We start from the raw sequence: 13,708 nt of genomic DNA on the forward strand, positions 1-13,708 counted from the left end.
GTCCTTGGGAATCTTATGAGTACATACACAGACAAATGTTATCTACAGTGAAATATAAGATCAAATGTAACTCCATGTGTGAGTGTGTCACACAAACATTGCATATAGAATCACAGAATCATATACACCTCACTGTTGTGATTATATGATCGAACATCTGAAAATTAGAAACAGATACACAGAATGTGCTGAAATGAAGAGGAAGGCGTGTTACGTTAAAAAAAAAAATTGCATGCTAATTAGTGTCTGATAGTAACTGCAGTATATTCAGTGTATGATAATAAGGGCATTAAATGTTGCAAGAAGGAAAACAGGAGGAAGAGAGACTATTCATTTCTTTTGGCAAGTGTTTACTACTAGAACTAAGTTCCATACTTACAGGAAATGCTTGACAGAGTTGTACAACTGAAGCTCTTTTTCTTTCATAATGCATTAGGTCATTGCTGGGCTCATCACCGCTGTGCGGAGTGGTCATTGGGAGTCTGCCAGACTGAAGAGCAGCTATCGGTGAACGTGGACAAAGCTGTTGTCTCAGGGAGCACAGAAGTGAGTAAAAAGACTTGAATGCTCAATCCAGTAAGACAGTGGGGGTTGGGGGTTGAAAAAAAGACAGTAGTCTAATGCAGTACAAGATATGACCAAAAATATCCACGTACGGATCTCTGAGCTCACGTTTATAATAAGGTTTCTTGGGACAGGTCTTCATGATAAAAGCTACTCTTGTAATTTATTAAAAAGACTTATGGAGTTGCATGGAATATATCATTTAGTTTTGAGGTAACCAGAATGTAGAAAGTAGCTGGCTGATGAAAACAAAATACAGACAAAAGAAAAGTTGAGTTCAAATTAGCAAATGTCCTGCTAGGTAGAGGAAATACCTGTTTTGCCATTTTATATTCTGAAATTATATGATTCAAATATAGTAAAAACAAATTCTCAGTTACTTTCATACCAGTTTGAAAAAGCAGGTTGGTGTAAGAAAACTAGTGTTTGCTACAAAGCCTATGTTGTTACTTTAAATATTGATAGAAATACATATATAAATATTTAGTCTTGTAATTTGAAATGGTAATGTATTTGGAAAAGTAGGTCCCTTGGAAAAGGGCGGACTCCTTTTGTTGTCATATTCTGATGCCATTTTGAAATGATGAAGAGATCTATTTCACATTGTTTTTACCACGTGTAGTTATATTTTTTGGTCGTATTTAGTCATGTCTGGTAGATTATTTTAATAATTTTAGCTTTTTCTATATTAATCAGCTATGCTATCAACAGATCTGTGTAATTTTTGCTATTTTTCTCGTGATCATGCTTATTTTTACTCGATTCTTAAAGTTTTTCATGCATTATATTAAAATAAAAAAACGATGCGGAAGATACCAGTAAATGCTCTCCATTGTGTGGACTAAAAAGCTGCTTTAAATCAGTCTTTCAATACAAACCCTATAATACAGCTTTCCTTGTGCCTTCTACTTTTACATATACTTATATTGAATAAATGCTTTGCTTTGAATAATTTAATTCATTTCTGTGTATCTGCTTTCAATATAAAAGACTATTCAGAATGAATGAACCTGACAGTATTAAGTCATCAGCTTGAAGATGTTAAAGCATTTCTATGTGTGTGTGTGCATGTATAAAAAAATTATAAAAAGAATTGAAAGAACATCCAAAATCGATTACTTTTTCTTTTTCCCCAAATCTCCTGCTGAAAAGTTTTCATCTCCTTGTTTTTGGCTGATGATGGTGGCTTGTAGTCATTTTGTGATTAGCTCAGTGCCATCTGTAGTAATTTTCATTATGATATTTTGGTTTCTAACAGAAATCCTTGCTGCAGTGTTCAAGCCTGTATTTTGCTCTATTGAATTTCATCCTGTTTCCATTTATTTCAGTTCTGTTTCTTTCTGTATGGTACCTTCCTCCTCCCCTGTGCCTCAGGGTGATGGTGCCTCACCTTCACGTCATTAGTACATTTTAAGTTTTGTGTAGATGTTTATAATGCAAATATTTAAATTAGAATTCTCAAAGAATCACACATCTCTCTGGTGTGATAGTTTCCATTTCAGCCCAGTCTTTTCATGTGCTGCTCTGTAGCTTCCCTACTAACCTTTTCAAATTCTGCAAATAATTTTTAGATACCCCTGTTGCACATGTTTTAGTGCAATGCAGAGAGATGAGAGAAATTTGAATCGATTGCCATTCTGTGTATTTTCTATTCAACCTTTGCTGAAACCGTTGAGAAACTTTCTTTGCTGTTATACAGCGGTCAGCCAGCAAAGAATGACGTTTTGGTTATTCTCTTTTATCCTTCTTGTGACATCCCCAGGGAGGGCAGAATAAAAGCACAACTGTGATTGATTCTAGAGGAAAAGCTAGACAAAATGGGACATCTTTATCCCACGATCACACCAGGGAATTTTTTGGGTTTGTTTTTTTTTTCAAGAAATAAGGAGCACACTCTTCTGTAGTTGTCTGTTCCTGACCATGGAGCAGCAATGTGGGGGTTGCTCAAAGAGTTTGTGTATAACTGGTTTGCAGCCCAAGCAATCTTGTGTTTGCTTGTGAACAGGCTGTAGTGCTTGGTAATAATTTTTCCACTGCTTTTTAACTTGTCGGTAAGCTAAAGAAGGCACAAAAAAGTATAAGGTGTTGGTTATCCTATGTGATAGTGGAAAAGCCTAAGGGAAGAAATTTTCTGTGCACAAGGTATTTTAAAAAGTTTTGAATGAAAGGTATAGCAATTAATTTAATGTATGTTTTTGTATTTACAGCTTCTCGTGCTTTGCTTTTGCTAAAATTTTGGGCTTCTTTCTAATGTGATGTTACTGCATTTTAAAAGTAAAGTTTCTATTTAAATCTTCTGAATACTGTTGGCAATGCAGATGCAAGTATGTGCTCAGGGCATACAGAAAAATAGGTTAAATAAGAACAAGCTGTATGCTATTTCCTCTACTTGCCACCAAATTTGGTTTGGGTTTTTTTGTTGTTGTTTGCTTGGTTGGGGATTTCTGTCTTCTTGGAAGTCCCTCTGGCATGACATGGGTTTATGATGTGGTCTGCAGCATTGACATCTTCCCTTAGCTGGGAAAGTACGTTTTCTTCTCCTTATGTTCATGTACAGATTAATTTTTGACATGTAAAGAACTTCTTCTTGATAGTGTAGTCCATTGGTTTAAGTCTTTTAATTTGTGGAGGGTGTTTTGGGTCTGTTCTTACCTTGAGGGTCTCTTTAATTTGTAAGTTAGATTCATGTTTCTCATTAGTTAGGCTGCCTATTGTTTGCAAATCTGTTTTAACTGGATATGACAGTGTTTCTTATTACTCTGTTTACCAGTTGAGATGTCCATTTGGCTTCACTGAACTTGTGATTTCATTAATAAAGCTTGTGTGGACATATTTCATTGACCTATTCCAAAGTATGTATGTTAATTCATTTTGGTTTTCTTCTTGGCCCGTGTTTGCTGAAGGTTTAAAATACAGTACTATAGAGATCTCAATATCTGTGCATGTTTCACAAAATAGCCTGCTTAGCGTGTCTTTCTTCTTGAGTTCGTTCTTTTGGTTCACTCATTTTGAAGGCCTGGCAAAGACATCTGACCAGTTTGTTACACGTATTTGTGTCTAGACGTAGGTGGGTTCTTTGACTTGCTTTCAAAGTTTTGGGTTTGTCTCTCTTTAATATTAATGAGTGCACATGCATACATCTGTATATGTGAGGTATTTGAAATCTTGTGCATCATGTTGTTTTATAACAACTGACAAATAAAAGCTGGAATATACAGTTAAGTTTATGACAGTAGATGTGCTCTAGCCCTTACGGGTGGTGTAGGTGACTCATTTAATCTCATTGCTTGTCTTGCTTACCTTGCTTATCTCAGCAAATGAGAGTCATGGACTTTCTCAGAACCACTTTCGAAGTTTAAAAAGTCATAAGGTAGAACTGGTGATCCAGGCGACAAGCATAGTGTCAGAGCTTTTCTCAAGATGACGCTTAAGAATTCACATACTTACCTCTGGAGCTTGTGCAGTATGTAAGTTAAAGAGCCTGAACACCCAGACATGGCAGTTCCTTCCCCAACTACTTTAACAGGTTTTCATGGGATTTTGGAATAATTTTGTTTCAAGTTTTGAAAGAAAAGAACTCTTTGGAATATAGACAGGGGGAGAGAAAACTTCCAGTGATTTGCTTGGTCCAAAACTTAACTAAATTTTCTTATAATTCATAAGTACTCTACTCAGTACATAAAAATTACCGTAGTAAAGAAGATGTCATATTGTCAGCTTTATGAAGATAGAGTTTTATCAGTAAGGTGTTTCTACAGATATTTGTGGTAAGATGCAAAGATGATATGAGGTGGAGACTTAGTAAGATAAACTAAGCAAAGGAAACTGACTGAACAGAAATCAGAGTTTTTGCTGAAAAAAATAATAAATGGGGACAAGCAGAGTTTTCTGCTTTTTCTTATACCTCTGGCTTCAGTCTTATGCTTTCTTAACTATGCCGCTTTTTGATATTTGGAAGTGTGAACTTACTGGCACTACCATTTAAAATGGAGGGCTTTAGGGCTTGCATCTGCTCAGCTTTTAACAGGAGTGGTTTCTGAAATATTTTCAGGTGTTTTTAAATACTGCTTTATAATTTCCTTGTTTATTTTCCATATATTGAGTAGGTGGCTGTTTCTCTACAGTCAGCTGAGGAAATAATGAAGTTTACTACTTGTCTGCCTTACGTTGTCTAGCCATAGCTCTTCTGTGTGCTACAAAGTCCCAAATAAGGTGGGCTGCTTTTTTCCCCCAATATGTAAGTAGCTCAATTCAAGAATTGAATTTAAGGAAGACTCAGCAGATAATGTGTTTGAACCACTTCTCAACAAACTGTGCGCAAGAAAGGAATGCAGTGGTAACTTTCCCAGCCAGCTTCCTCTTCTGATAAGATGTAGAAAGCAGTTTACAAGTCTGGGAGAATTTGTCAAGGACAATAAAGTCAAAGAAAACAGTATTGGTGGAAACCAAGAAAGAGGTTCCTATCTACTTAGAGACTGAATAGGGGAAACATGATAGTAACGAAGTGTCTAAAGCAGTTGTTCCAAAATACTATATTACTCTGTTTCCATTTTATAAAATGGAAACCTACTTCACAGCTTTCATTTTTCCAGTAATAGTCAAGTGTTTCTTCAGGACCAAGACTCTTGCAACCAGACAGCTGAAAAATTGCTGTCTTCTTCTCCTACACATCCATTTTTCTTTTAGTTAATCAGGGCAGTATCTTTTCTCAGTACAAGGCAGCTGTTTTCAGCTCCTTCTGAGCTGCTGCAGGCTGTGTTTGGCATGTTATCATTGCTGAGAACTGTAGGAGTTGTTGCTTTGCATAGAGGCAAGCTAATCAATAGTATCTTGCCTTGTTCCAAACTCAAAATGATCTGCTGTTTTGACACTCCTCTCTCCTGTAAGCCCTTTTCACATGGTAATGCAATCTTGAAATTCTGCCACCAGAGGCAGGAGATTGCGCTGTTTGTAGATGCTTCCAAGTTGGGGCAGTGTTACAAGGCTTGCATATTAAATATCTCACTCAAATTGTTTCTTAAAGCCCTTTCCATCTACTGTTTTTAATTCTTTGCTCAAGGCTCGATTCTAGCATGACGCTTACCAAGCTAGACCATAAAGAAATAAATTGAGGGGAAAGTTGGGAAACATTTAAAATGTTTATACTTTTTTGTAAAGTGGTTGTCCATATTCTGAATGTATCTTCACCCCTTAGCATCAGTACACTTCTCATCTTGTTGAGACTTGTCCATGTTTTTAGTGGTATGTGCGTATGTTTACTTGTGCTGCTTTAAGTGGAAAACCGATTTGGCTAAATTGATACTTCCTTTTATTGTTCCTTGTATGTAAAGATAAGCATCAACATCTTAATATACTATTAACTTCATACACTGTGGAGGATTGTGCCCATTTAGCCATAGCAATTTTTCAGCTAGTTTTACTTTCTGTCTGCATGAAAACTATGTGTGAAAAATGATAGACTCCTGAAGACAGGGATGCTGTTGGCTTCATGCACATCTCAACCTACCTGAACAGAGCACATAGCGGTGTATTTTTTTCAAAATAGAGTGCAGGATTTGCAGTTCCTTGGTGCTCTAAAAGCTCCCTTCTTCCTTTTTCATTATTGTAAGAGCTAGTAATTCTTAAAGCCAGGGAAAAATGCATAAAGAATGTCATCTATCATAATTTATACCATTTCTGGGCAGAGTCCTCTGTATTTGCCCATTTTCAAGGAGAAGCTTTGTAACATGATACTAAATGAGCAGCTCTGGTATTCAGAAGCTCCTCTCCCAACCCTTGATTTTTTTATGGTCCTTTTGCACACGCAAGGCACTTGGCTTCTCTTCATCTCCCTTCACTGCAGCTTGGGAGTGACTACCTGGCTGCTCTATTGGAGTGGCTTCTGATTTTATCTTACCGAGTTTTTTTTTTTTTCCTGTAGTTACTTTTGTCTTGCAACTGAGGAAGGAAGTACTGCAGGAAGTATTTGTCCAAAATAACATCTCTACTTTTCTTATGGGTTGCTGTCTCTTAGAGAACTCTAGCACAGAAAGTGCTAGAGAAAGACTAGAGGAATAGTGACATACGTCTCATCAAGAAGACACTTCCATATGCTTTTGGTCAGTTTAGTGGCTTCATTCAGTTCCTAGCATGTTTTAGAAATACTGTAACAGTTCAGCAGTGGGGGCCATGAGGTATTTCAGTTTTCCATGAATTTCCCTCTTGTTATTTTGGAGTATCTCTAGAGATTTATAGCCATTTCCCTGCCAATGATGACAAACGTTGTACTTGAAGGAAAGACATAATGACTAAGGGTACAGCTTTGGTAACATTTTAACGCTGTAAATTATCTTCCATGAATTACTCTGTTCCAGAACGGTTTGGATTTTGGTCAGCTAAAGACAGATCATTTGTGTCTTGGAGAACGTGAATCAGGCTGTTCTTACAGCTTGTTAATGACATCAGAAACACTATGTCAGTTATTTTATAACTGTGTTTTCCAAGTTCTGCAAAGCAGCTGCGGTATCTTAAAATTTTCATAGTTGGTTTTGGTGTACTACATGTAATTCTTCTGGAACACCTTTGTACACCATAAATGATGTCACTACAGCTTTGGTAAATCTGTTCAGGTTCAAGAGCTGCCATGGGACCTGTATGTGTGTTCAGTTTTTTGCACGTCCAGCAATTTGAGAACAGATATTTGCCTGCTTAGTAAGATTTACAACTTAATTCTCATTAATATTGTCACATGAACAATGATTACAGTATTCTTTTGTTTGAACCAAAATAAGCTTTTCCATGACGTACTGTTGTTCATTTGAAGTCATTGTCCTGTAGCAGCTGCTTTGAAAAGTATACATCAAAATAGAGGAACCAGGCATAGGGAAGAAGTGAGAACAAGCAGATAAAAAGAAGGAAGAAGGTTGACATTTGAAATTACTAGGATTATTGAAAAATTCACCCTTTCCTGTTTTCTTCTCACCTGTAATCTGACTCTAGGAGCCAAAGCAAATAAAGTGTAATTTAATATACTTTATGCAAAAAAAGAAAAAGAACTAGCTTTTAGCCTAGTAGTTGTTTTTAACCCTATAGTCACTTTTGCCAAATTTTTATGATTTTTTTTGTTTTTCCAAATTATCCAGTGGGATTTTGTGCATTCTATTTTTATTTCTGCAGTGAAACACAGGACAGAAAAACTAAAATACAGTTCTTAGAGATAAAGAATTTTGTTCCCTATCAAAACACACCACCTTTAAAACTACAGAGTTTAGGACTCAGCTTTCAAAAGACAGTTTTCAGTTTCCCCAATGGTCTCATAGACCACATTTTCTAGTACAAAATAAAATACATTTTTCTATATCCCTGCTAGTATTTAAGAAAATGAAGTGATCATTAAAACTGAGTAAATGCAAATCAAGAATTCTACGCTTCTCTGCTTCTAATATATTTGTGTAATTATTTTGGCACGTAAAGTATGGATACCTTGGGATCTAATTAGACTCCACGCTTGGATGTGGATCTTCAGTGACGTATTTAAAAGTTTGAAAGGATTGCTGTGAAATAGAATGGTCTGTCTCAATAGCATGATCATAAAGTGAGAGGCAGTGGCCCGTGGAAGAAGTGTGGCTAGTGTAAAGTCTAAACCCTTTTGATGAAAGAACGGGTCTGAAATATATTTTAATTTTGAATATTCCTTTTATTGAGAAAGAAAACTTCATTTATTTTCCCAGGGTTTCTGATGTAATAGTTGATACTCAAGTAAATCTCTATATGTTACTGAAGGAGAGATAGTTTGTAAGTGTTGATTGTGATAGTCTAACTGAGGTTTGTTGAATGAATAGCTGATCTGTTTTTTCCTTCCCCACCAGTTGTTAGATGGATTGATGTTTCAGATTTATATTACCTGATGTGAGATATACTATTATCATGAAGTAACTTTTAAAGTTATCCAGCAGTGAAAAAAATAAGGGGATAAAATGATAGAGTATTAAACTGAAACTATTTAATTAAAAACTTGTTTCTAAGATAATCTGATAATTATCAGGCTATCTGACTTTGTGCCTATCCAAAATTTAATTTTAAAGAAATACATAATTTTTCACTTATTTTCCCATTATTTAACATATTTATTGTTAACATTTCGTAAAGTTAGTACTATGCTTCAGTGTGTTAAGGTCTTTGGGATTTTTCTGGGTGGAAAATTCTTTTATAAGTGTGAAGAAATACTTATTTCAAGGCTATATGACACATCCCCAATTTAGCACTTTTTTTTAATTAGCATCTGAAGAAACAGAAAATGTTCCTTTCTTGAGAGACATAAAACGCACTGTCCTGTTTGTGTATTAATACACAGTAGAGTATCAATGTACCAAATGTTGGCAAAGCATTTGATTTGGAGCTTTTTCTGGGTAATAGCTTGGGAGTTTGGTTTGTAACAAGCGCAAATACTTTAATGTGACTTTTCAGTCTTTATAGTTGTTCCTTGCTTCATAACCTGTTATGATCATAATTCTACCCTGTTGATCAGAAAAAGGAGCACGTGATAATCCGAGACCTATTTAGCTATAGTTAATTTTTGTATCATCTTCAACGTGTTGATTCTATGTACAAGAGGGAGGAAGGCAGGCATTAATTTATGAACCACAGTTTGGAGGAGCATTTGTCTTCTCAGATGAAGTAAAGATGCACATTTTAAAACTAATTTTTTTTTTAAGTTTTTGATTTGCTTTGTCCTGAGCCTTCTGTGAAATAACAGCTGTGTTTGTATCCCTACCTTTTTGTTTCCAAATATATGAAAAAAAAATATTGTGAATTTGTCTACATAGCAAGTAGTATTGTCAGTGCACATTATAATTCACTCATTAGAGTGAAAGTGTGTCTTGTTCCTTCTTTGGTCCATAAGAAATAAGCGCTGGAGCTTAACCCGTGCCAGCTGTTGCAAAGGGACAATGGCTAGTGCCTGTATTCTAATATATGCATTTTAGGTTTATGTAGTAAAGTTTATTCAGAGTGAAAGAGACCTTTTCATAAACCATCAGTTTTTTCCAGTGCACAAAAACAATTTCTGTGACTTCATTGCCTTGTTCCCCCTGCAATTTTGCAGACCTGAACAGAAGCACAAAGTAATTTCTGGCAGGCAGATCTACGTAAAAGGTCTTTCCCATAACTGCATTTCTGGAACACAGTAGCAAATGAGGAGGGAAAAGACTTGGGTTACTTAGGCAGCCCAAACCTCCATTCCTTAAGATGGTTTGTATGGCTTAATCTAAAGCAAAGTGTTTGATTTTTCAGCCTCGCCTATTCCTTTTTCTCTCCCACTGCAGTGGTGCTGCTGGTTTCCTGCTGTGGTGCCAGGAGGCTGTTCTGTGGGAGCTCGCCCTGTGAACGCTCCCTTGGCACTGAAGTCGGAAAGCAGAGTCAGCCTTAGAGTTTTCAGTCTGTGGGTTTTTTTTTCAAGGTGAATGCTTTGAAAAATGCACCTTTCTTGAACTGTAGATGTCGAATGTGTGGGTAGTAGAATCAGGGGAGAGAGATTGTTGCTACAAAGATGTTTCTGAGAGGGTTTTGATGCTGAATAGACGATAGGCATTGCAGATGCTAAGGGCAGTCTGTGAGGTGTAGGAAGCAGACAAAATGGACTAGAGGCACAGAAAGAGACTGAGAGAGAAGCAGCAATAGCCCAGAAATGAAAGCCGAAAAGCCTAGCTGAGAAACATGAAAGGGCTCATGTTCCTGAAGGAATTTCCAGTGCAGGTTTCCTTTATTCAGTAACATTCACCAAAATAATTTACTGAAAGCTCTGAAGTGAAATTGTTTAGTGTGTGTTCCAAACGGGTGAAGTGTGTTTCACAAAGACCTTTTCTTCCTTTTTGCATGACTTGAGTAGAAAACACTTTTTTCATAATATGCCCAAAGAAATTCTCTATATTCTTTTTTCTCTTCCCCCCTGCCCCCGGGTGTCTTTCTTAAATGTTACTCTAAGCGTTAAGGCAATGACATACTAGTTCACGTTGAGGTGGCACTCTGTTCCTGGGCATTTCATTTCAAGATTTTATAATCTATCTATACCAAGTCATTTTGGGGGCTTATGTGTTAAAAACAGGGAGAACCTGATCTCTGAAGAGCAAAGAAAGCCCACTAAAGGAAAATCGCGCTCTCTCTTAAATCAAGATTGTACTTTTTCCTCAGCTAGTGCTTCAGTTTGCTGGTGGGACTGACCCATTTTGGTGCTTTGTTGCAGAACATGAGAATACGGCTACTTGGGCTCTCCCTTTCTCCTGTCTTTCTATGCTCAGCAGCAGTGGCATAGTCCTTCAAGATCTGCAAAAGAAAGAAAATGACAATACAATGCCCCCAAATTTTACATGTGGAACAAGGAAATTACAGAGTGTTCTTTTAAAAAAATCTATGAAAAGATTTACAAATTTATTTAAATTATTATTCCATTAATATTTTCAGCAGATAAGAAGACTGGAGCTCTCTATATATTTAAAAAAGGCAGGAAACTGTACCCATTTACAAGCATGCCAACAGTAAGCCCACAGAAACTCATACAAGGAAGTGTAGCAGTACCACCTCTCTCCTCACTTTTTTTAGGTACTTGAATGCAATCCTCATTTTCCTACCTTACTACAGCCTCACTCATGGCTGCTGCTTATTTAAATATTTTATATTCAATCTTTTCCATAGCTAATGTGGATCGATCTGTTGGTTTTTTTAATGTTAGTGCTTAAGGGTCTAATCTTGCCTTTGTGTGATGGTTACATTTATGAAAAAAGACTAATCAGTCTTTTGCAGTTAATATTGGTTAGTTTTAGTCAAGGATGGGTCCTCATTATGCTTTCAGCGTTATAGAAATAAAAAGGCATCTTCCTTGCCTTCAGACGCTTGCTCTTTAATAGATAGCACATGAACAAAAGGGGCAAGTCCTATGGGACTTGTTGTACGTATATTTGAGCTGTAGCATTGTTTGGTTAGTGTTAGACAATTGACTCTAATCTCGGTTTCGTAGCAGTTTCCCTTTTAAACAGTATTTTATTTAAGCATGTCTTTTACATTTTTCATTAATGTTCACATGCTTTTTTTTTGAACGAGAACTTTAAAGTTCAGACTCTTTAATGAAATTAGAGTTATAAAATGGGTTTGATTATTCCACTCAGAAGAGTCTGAGTAATATTTTTCCTGCTAATATAAATTATATTATGGGTTTTCATTTGGGGTTTTCACCCATCCTCAAAAAAATCATACAAACTTATTTTAATTTAAAACTCAGGAGTACTCGTATTAGTCTGTTGGCATCAGTTTGCTTTTAAGCAGTAGCCTAAAAATTCCTTCTGAGATTGGTGTACTCAGCAGCTTGCAAAATCAAACCATTAGCAAAAAATAGTTTTGAACTCCCTAAAGATTTTGTTATTGACTTCCATTAGTGTAAGTTCTGTCCCAGAGCTGCAGATTGAGCATAAATATTGCAGGCATCAGTATGAAGTAGTGCCATTAATGCAGGTGTCCTTGAGTGTTTTTTCTAATAACATGGAACAAATCACGCATGAGAGAGACATCCTATGAATCTTCACAAATGTGGACCAACTGCCCTTCATGTGCAAGTACATAACACTCGCTGATAAATACAGGCACTACGTGCATTAAAGCTCTTTTTTCTAATGGTCTAGGCTACTATTGATAGTCATCTCTTTATGTGAAAGAATTAATAGGTTTAGTTTCATTTATATAATTGTCCCCTCCATTCTGCAGATCTGATCTGGGAATAAAAAGTAGGCAGAGAAGTGTAGGTGTGCTGCCTGTAATGAACTTGTAGATATTCTGTGAATCATACACATGATTAATATTAATAATAAGTATCCTATTTAATAATATTAATTAAAGAACTGATGAAGTGGCATGTTCTCAAATCAACACTTCCCATAAGCTTTTTTGCTGGTGTGTTTTTTCTTCCGTGATATTAATGTATTCCTTCAAAGATGTCATGTTCCTTTTCAGTACATCAGGAGGGAAGGAAGTAGCTGTTATGAAATAAATAAATAGTTGCTTTCTTGGAGCATCTAACATTGGTGAAACAACTTGATACACCCTACATACAGTGCTGTGGCATGGTTTCATTTCAGATACAATGAGAATACATGTATTCAATTTGCAATCTAGACAGGTTTTTTTATAACACTGCAGGTATTTCCACAGCTAGCCTTCTCACTTCCAATTTTTAATTAATGAAATAATATTTCCTTCTGTTTAAAAAAATTTCCCCCACTCTGCTTTTGTATGAAATTGCCTTGCAAAGAACTAGGAAGAGTGGCAGATTCTGCAGAGTAAATAGTGAATCTGGATCTAAATAAACTGCTGTCAAATATCCAAGCAAATACTGGTATTTTTTTTTTCCTTTCAATTACTGCAGGTTGTTATGGCAATATTAGGTGTTATTTGTATGGTATTTCCAGGGAGATGTGTTGACAAATCATAAACCTTTAAAAGCAAATAGAGACTTCTAGAGAAATAATAGAAAAAAGCAGTTCAGTTGCTATCATCATTCTTTGAGCTTTGTGAGGAAAATGCTCATTTTCCAAAAAGTAAATGGATTTGATATGTTGAATAGGTAAGAGGTTCAGGTTTTCCAAATGTCATACCAGGTGAGTTTTTTTTAATGAGAGTAACTTGAAATAGATGGTGAATTGTTGGGAAGACTGTTACCGTTCTGCATCCATCACATCAGAATGTGCCTTGGGCACCTCCAGAATGTTTGCTTTCTGTCAGATGTAAAATATTGTGATGGATAAATCCTCAGTAAAGGTCGGACCTGGCAGCAATGCTCACTCATCTGAGAAACTAAAAGGTCAAAATACTAAAGATGCTTGTAAGACTAGAAGCTGAGCATCACAGTAATGTATGGTTGTACTTCCATTCTCAATTTTATGTGAGCCTGTTGTGTTTGATACTTCTAGAAGTTCATTTCTGTAGGTGAGTGCGCTGTTATAGTCTTATGCACCAGTTTGGTGTTTTTCAGCCTTCGCTGAACTCCTTTAATTGAAATAAATCAATTTTGTGGTAAACCATCTCTTGCCTTATGGGTGTTTTTAGTAAAGTATTCATCCTAGTACTGTGACAGCATTGTTATCTTAACACTACCACAGAATTAGGATGATCATCTGATGCT

At 36.2% G+C, this 13,708-nt stretch overlaps 1 protein-coding gene across 35 annotated transcripts in view; it reads left to right on the forward strand.

Annotated features, from left to right (window-relative positions):
• The window catches only part of KMT2C (lysine methyltransferase 2C), a 203,131-nt gene that overhangs the window by 82,833 nt on the left and 106,590 nt on the right, over positions 1–13,708 (forward strand). For all 35 annotated transcript variants that reach the window (XM_075144199.1, XM_075144194.1, XM_075144189.1 and 32 more), the window contains one exon: positions 437–546. In XM_075144199.1, coding sequence (XP_075000300.1) covers positions 437–546 — 110 coding nt within the window. The remainder of the gene's footprint in view (positions 1–436; positions 547–13,708) is intronic.

Source organism: Calonectris borealis, chromosome 2 (genome assembly GCF_964195595.1).
Source record: "Calonectris borealis chromosome 2, bCalBor7.hap1.2, whole genome shotgun sequence".
In the NCBI taxonomy this organism is placed as follows: Eukaryota; Metazoa; Chordata; class Aves; order Procellariiformes; family Procellariidae; genus Calonectris; species Calonectris borealis.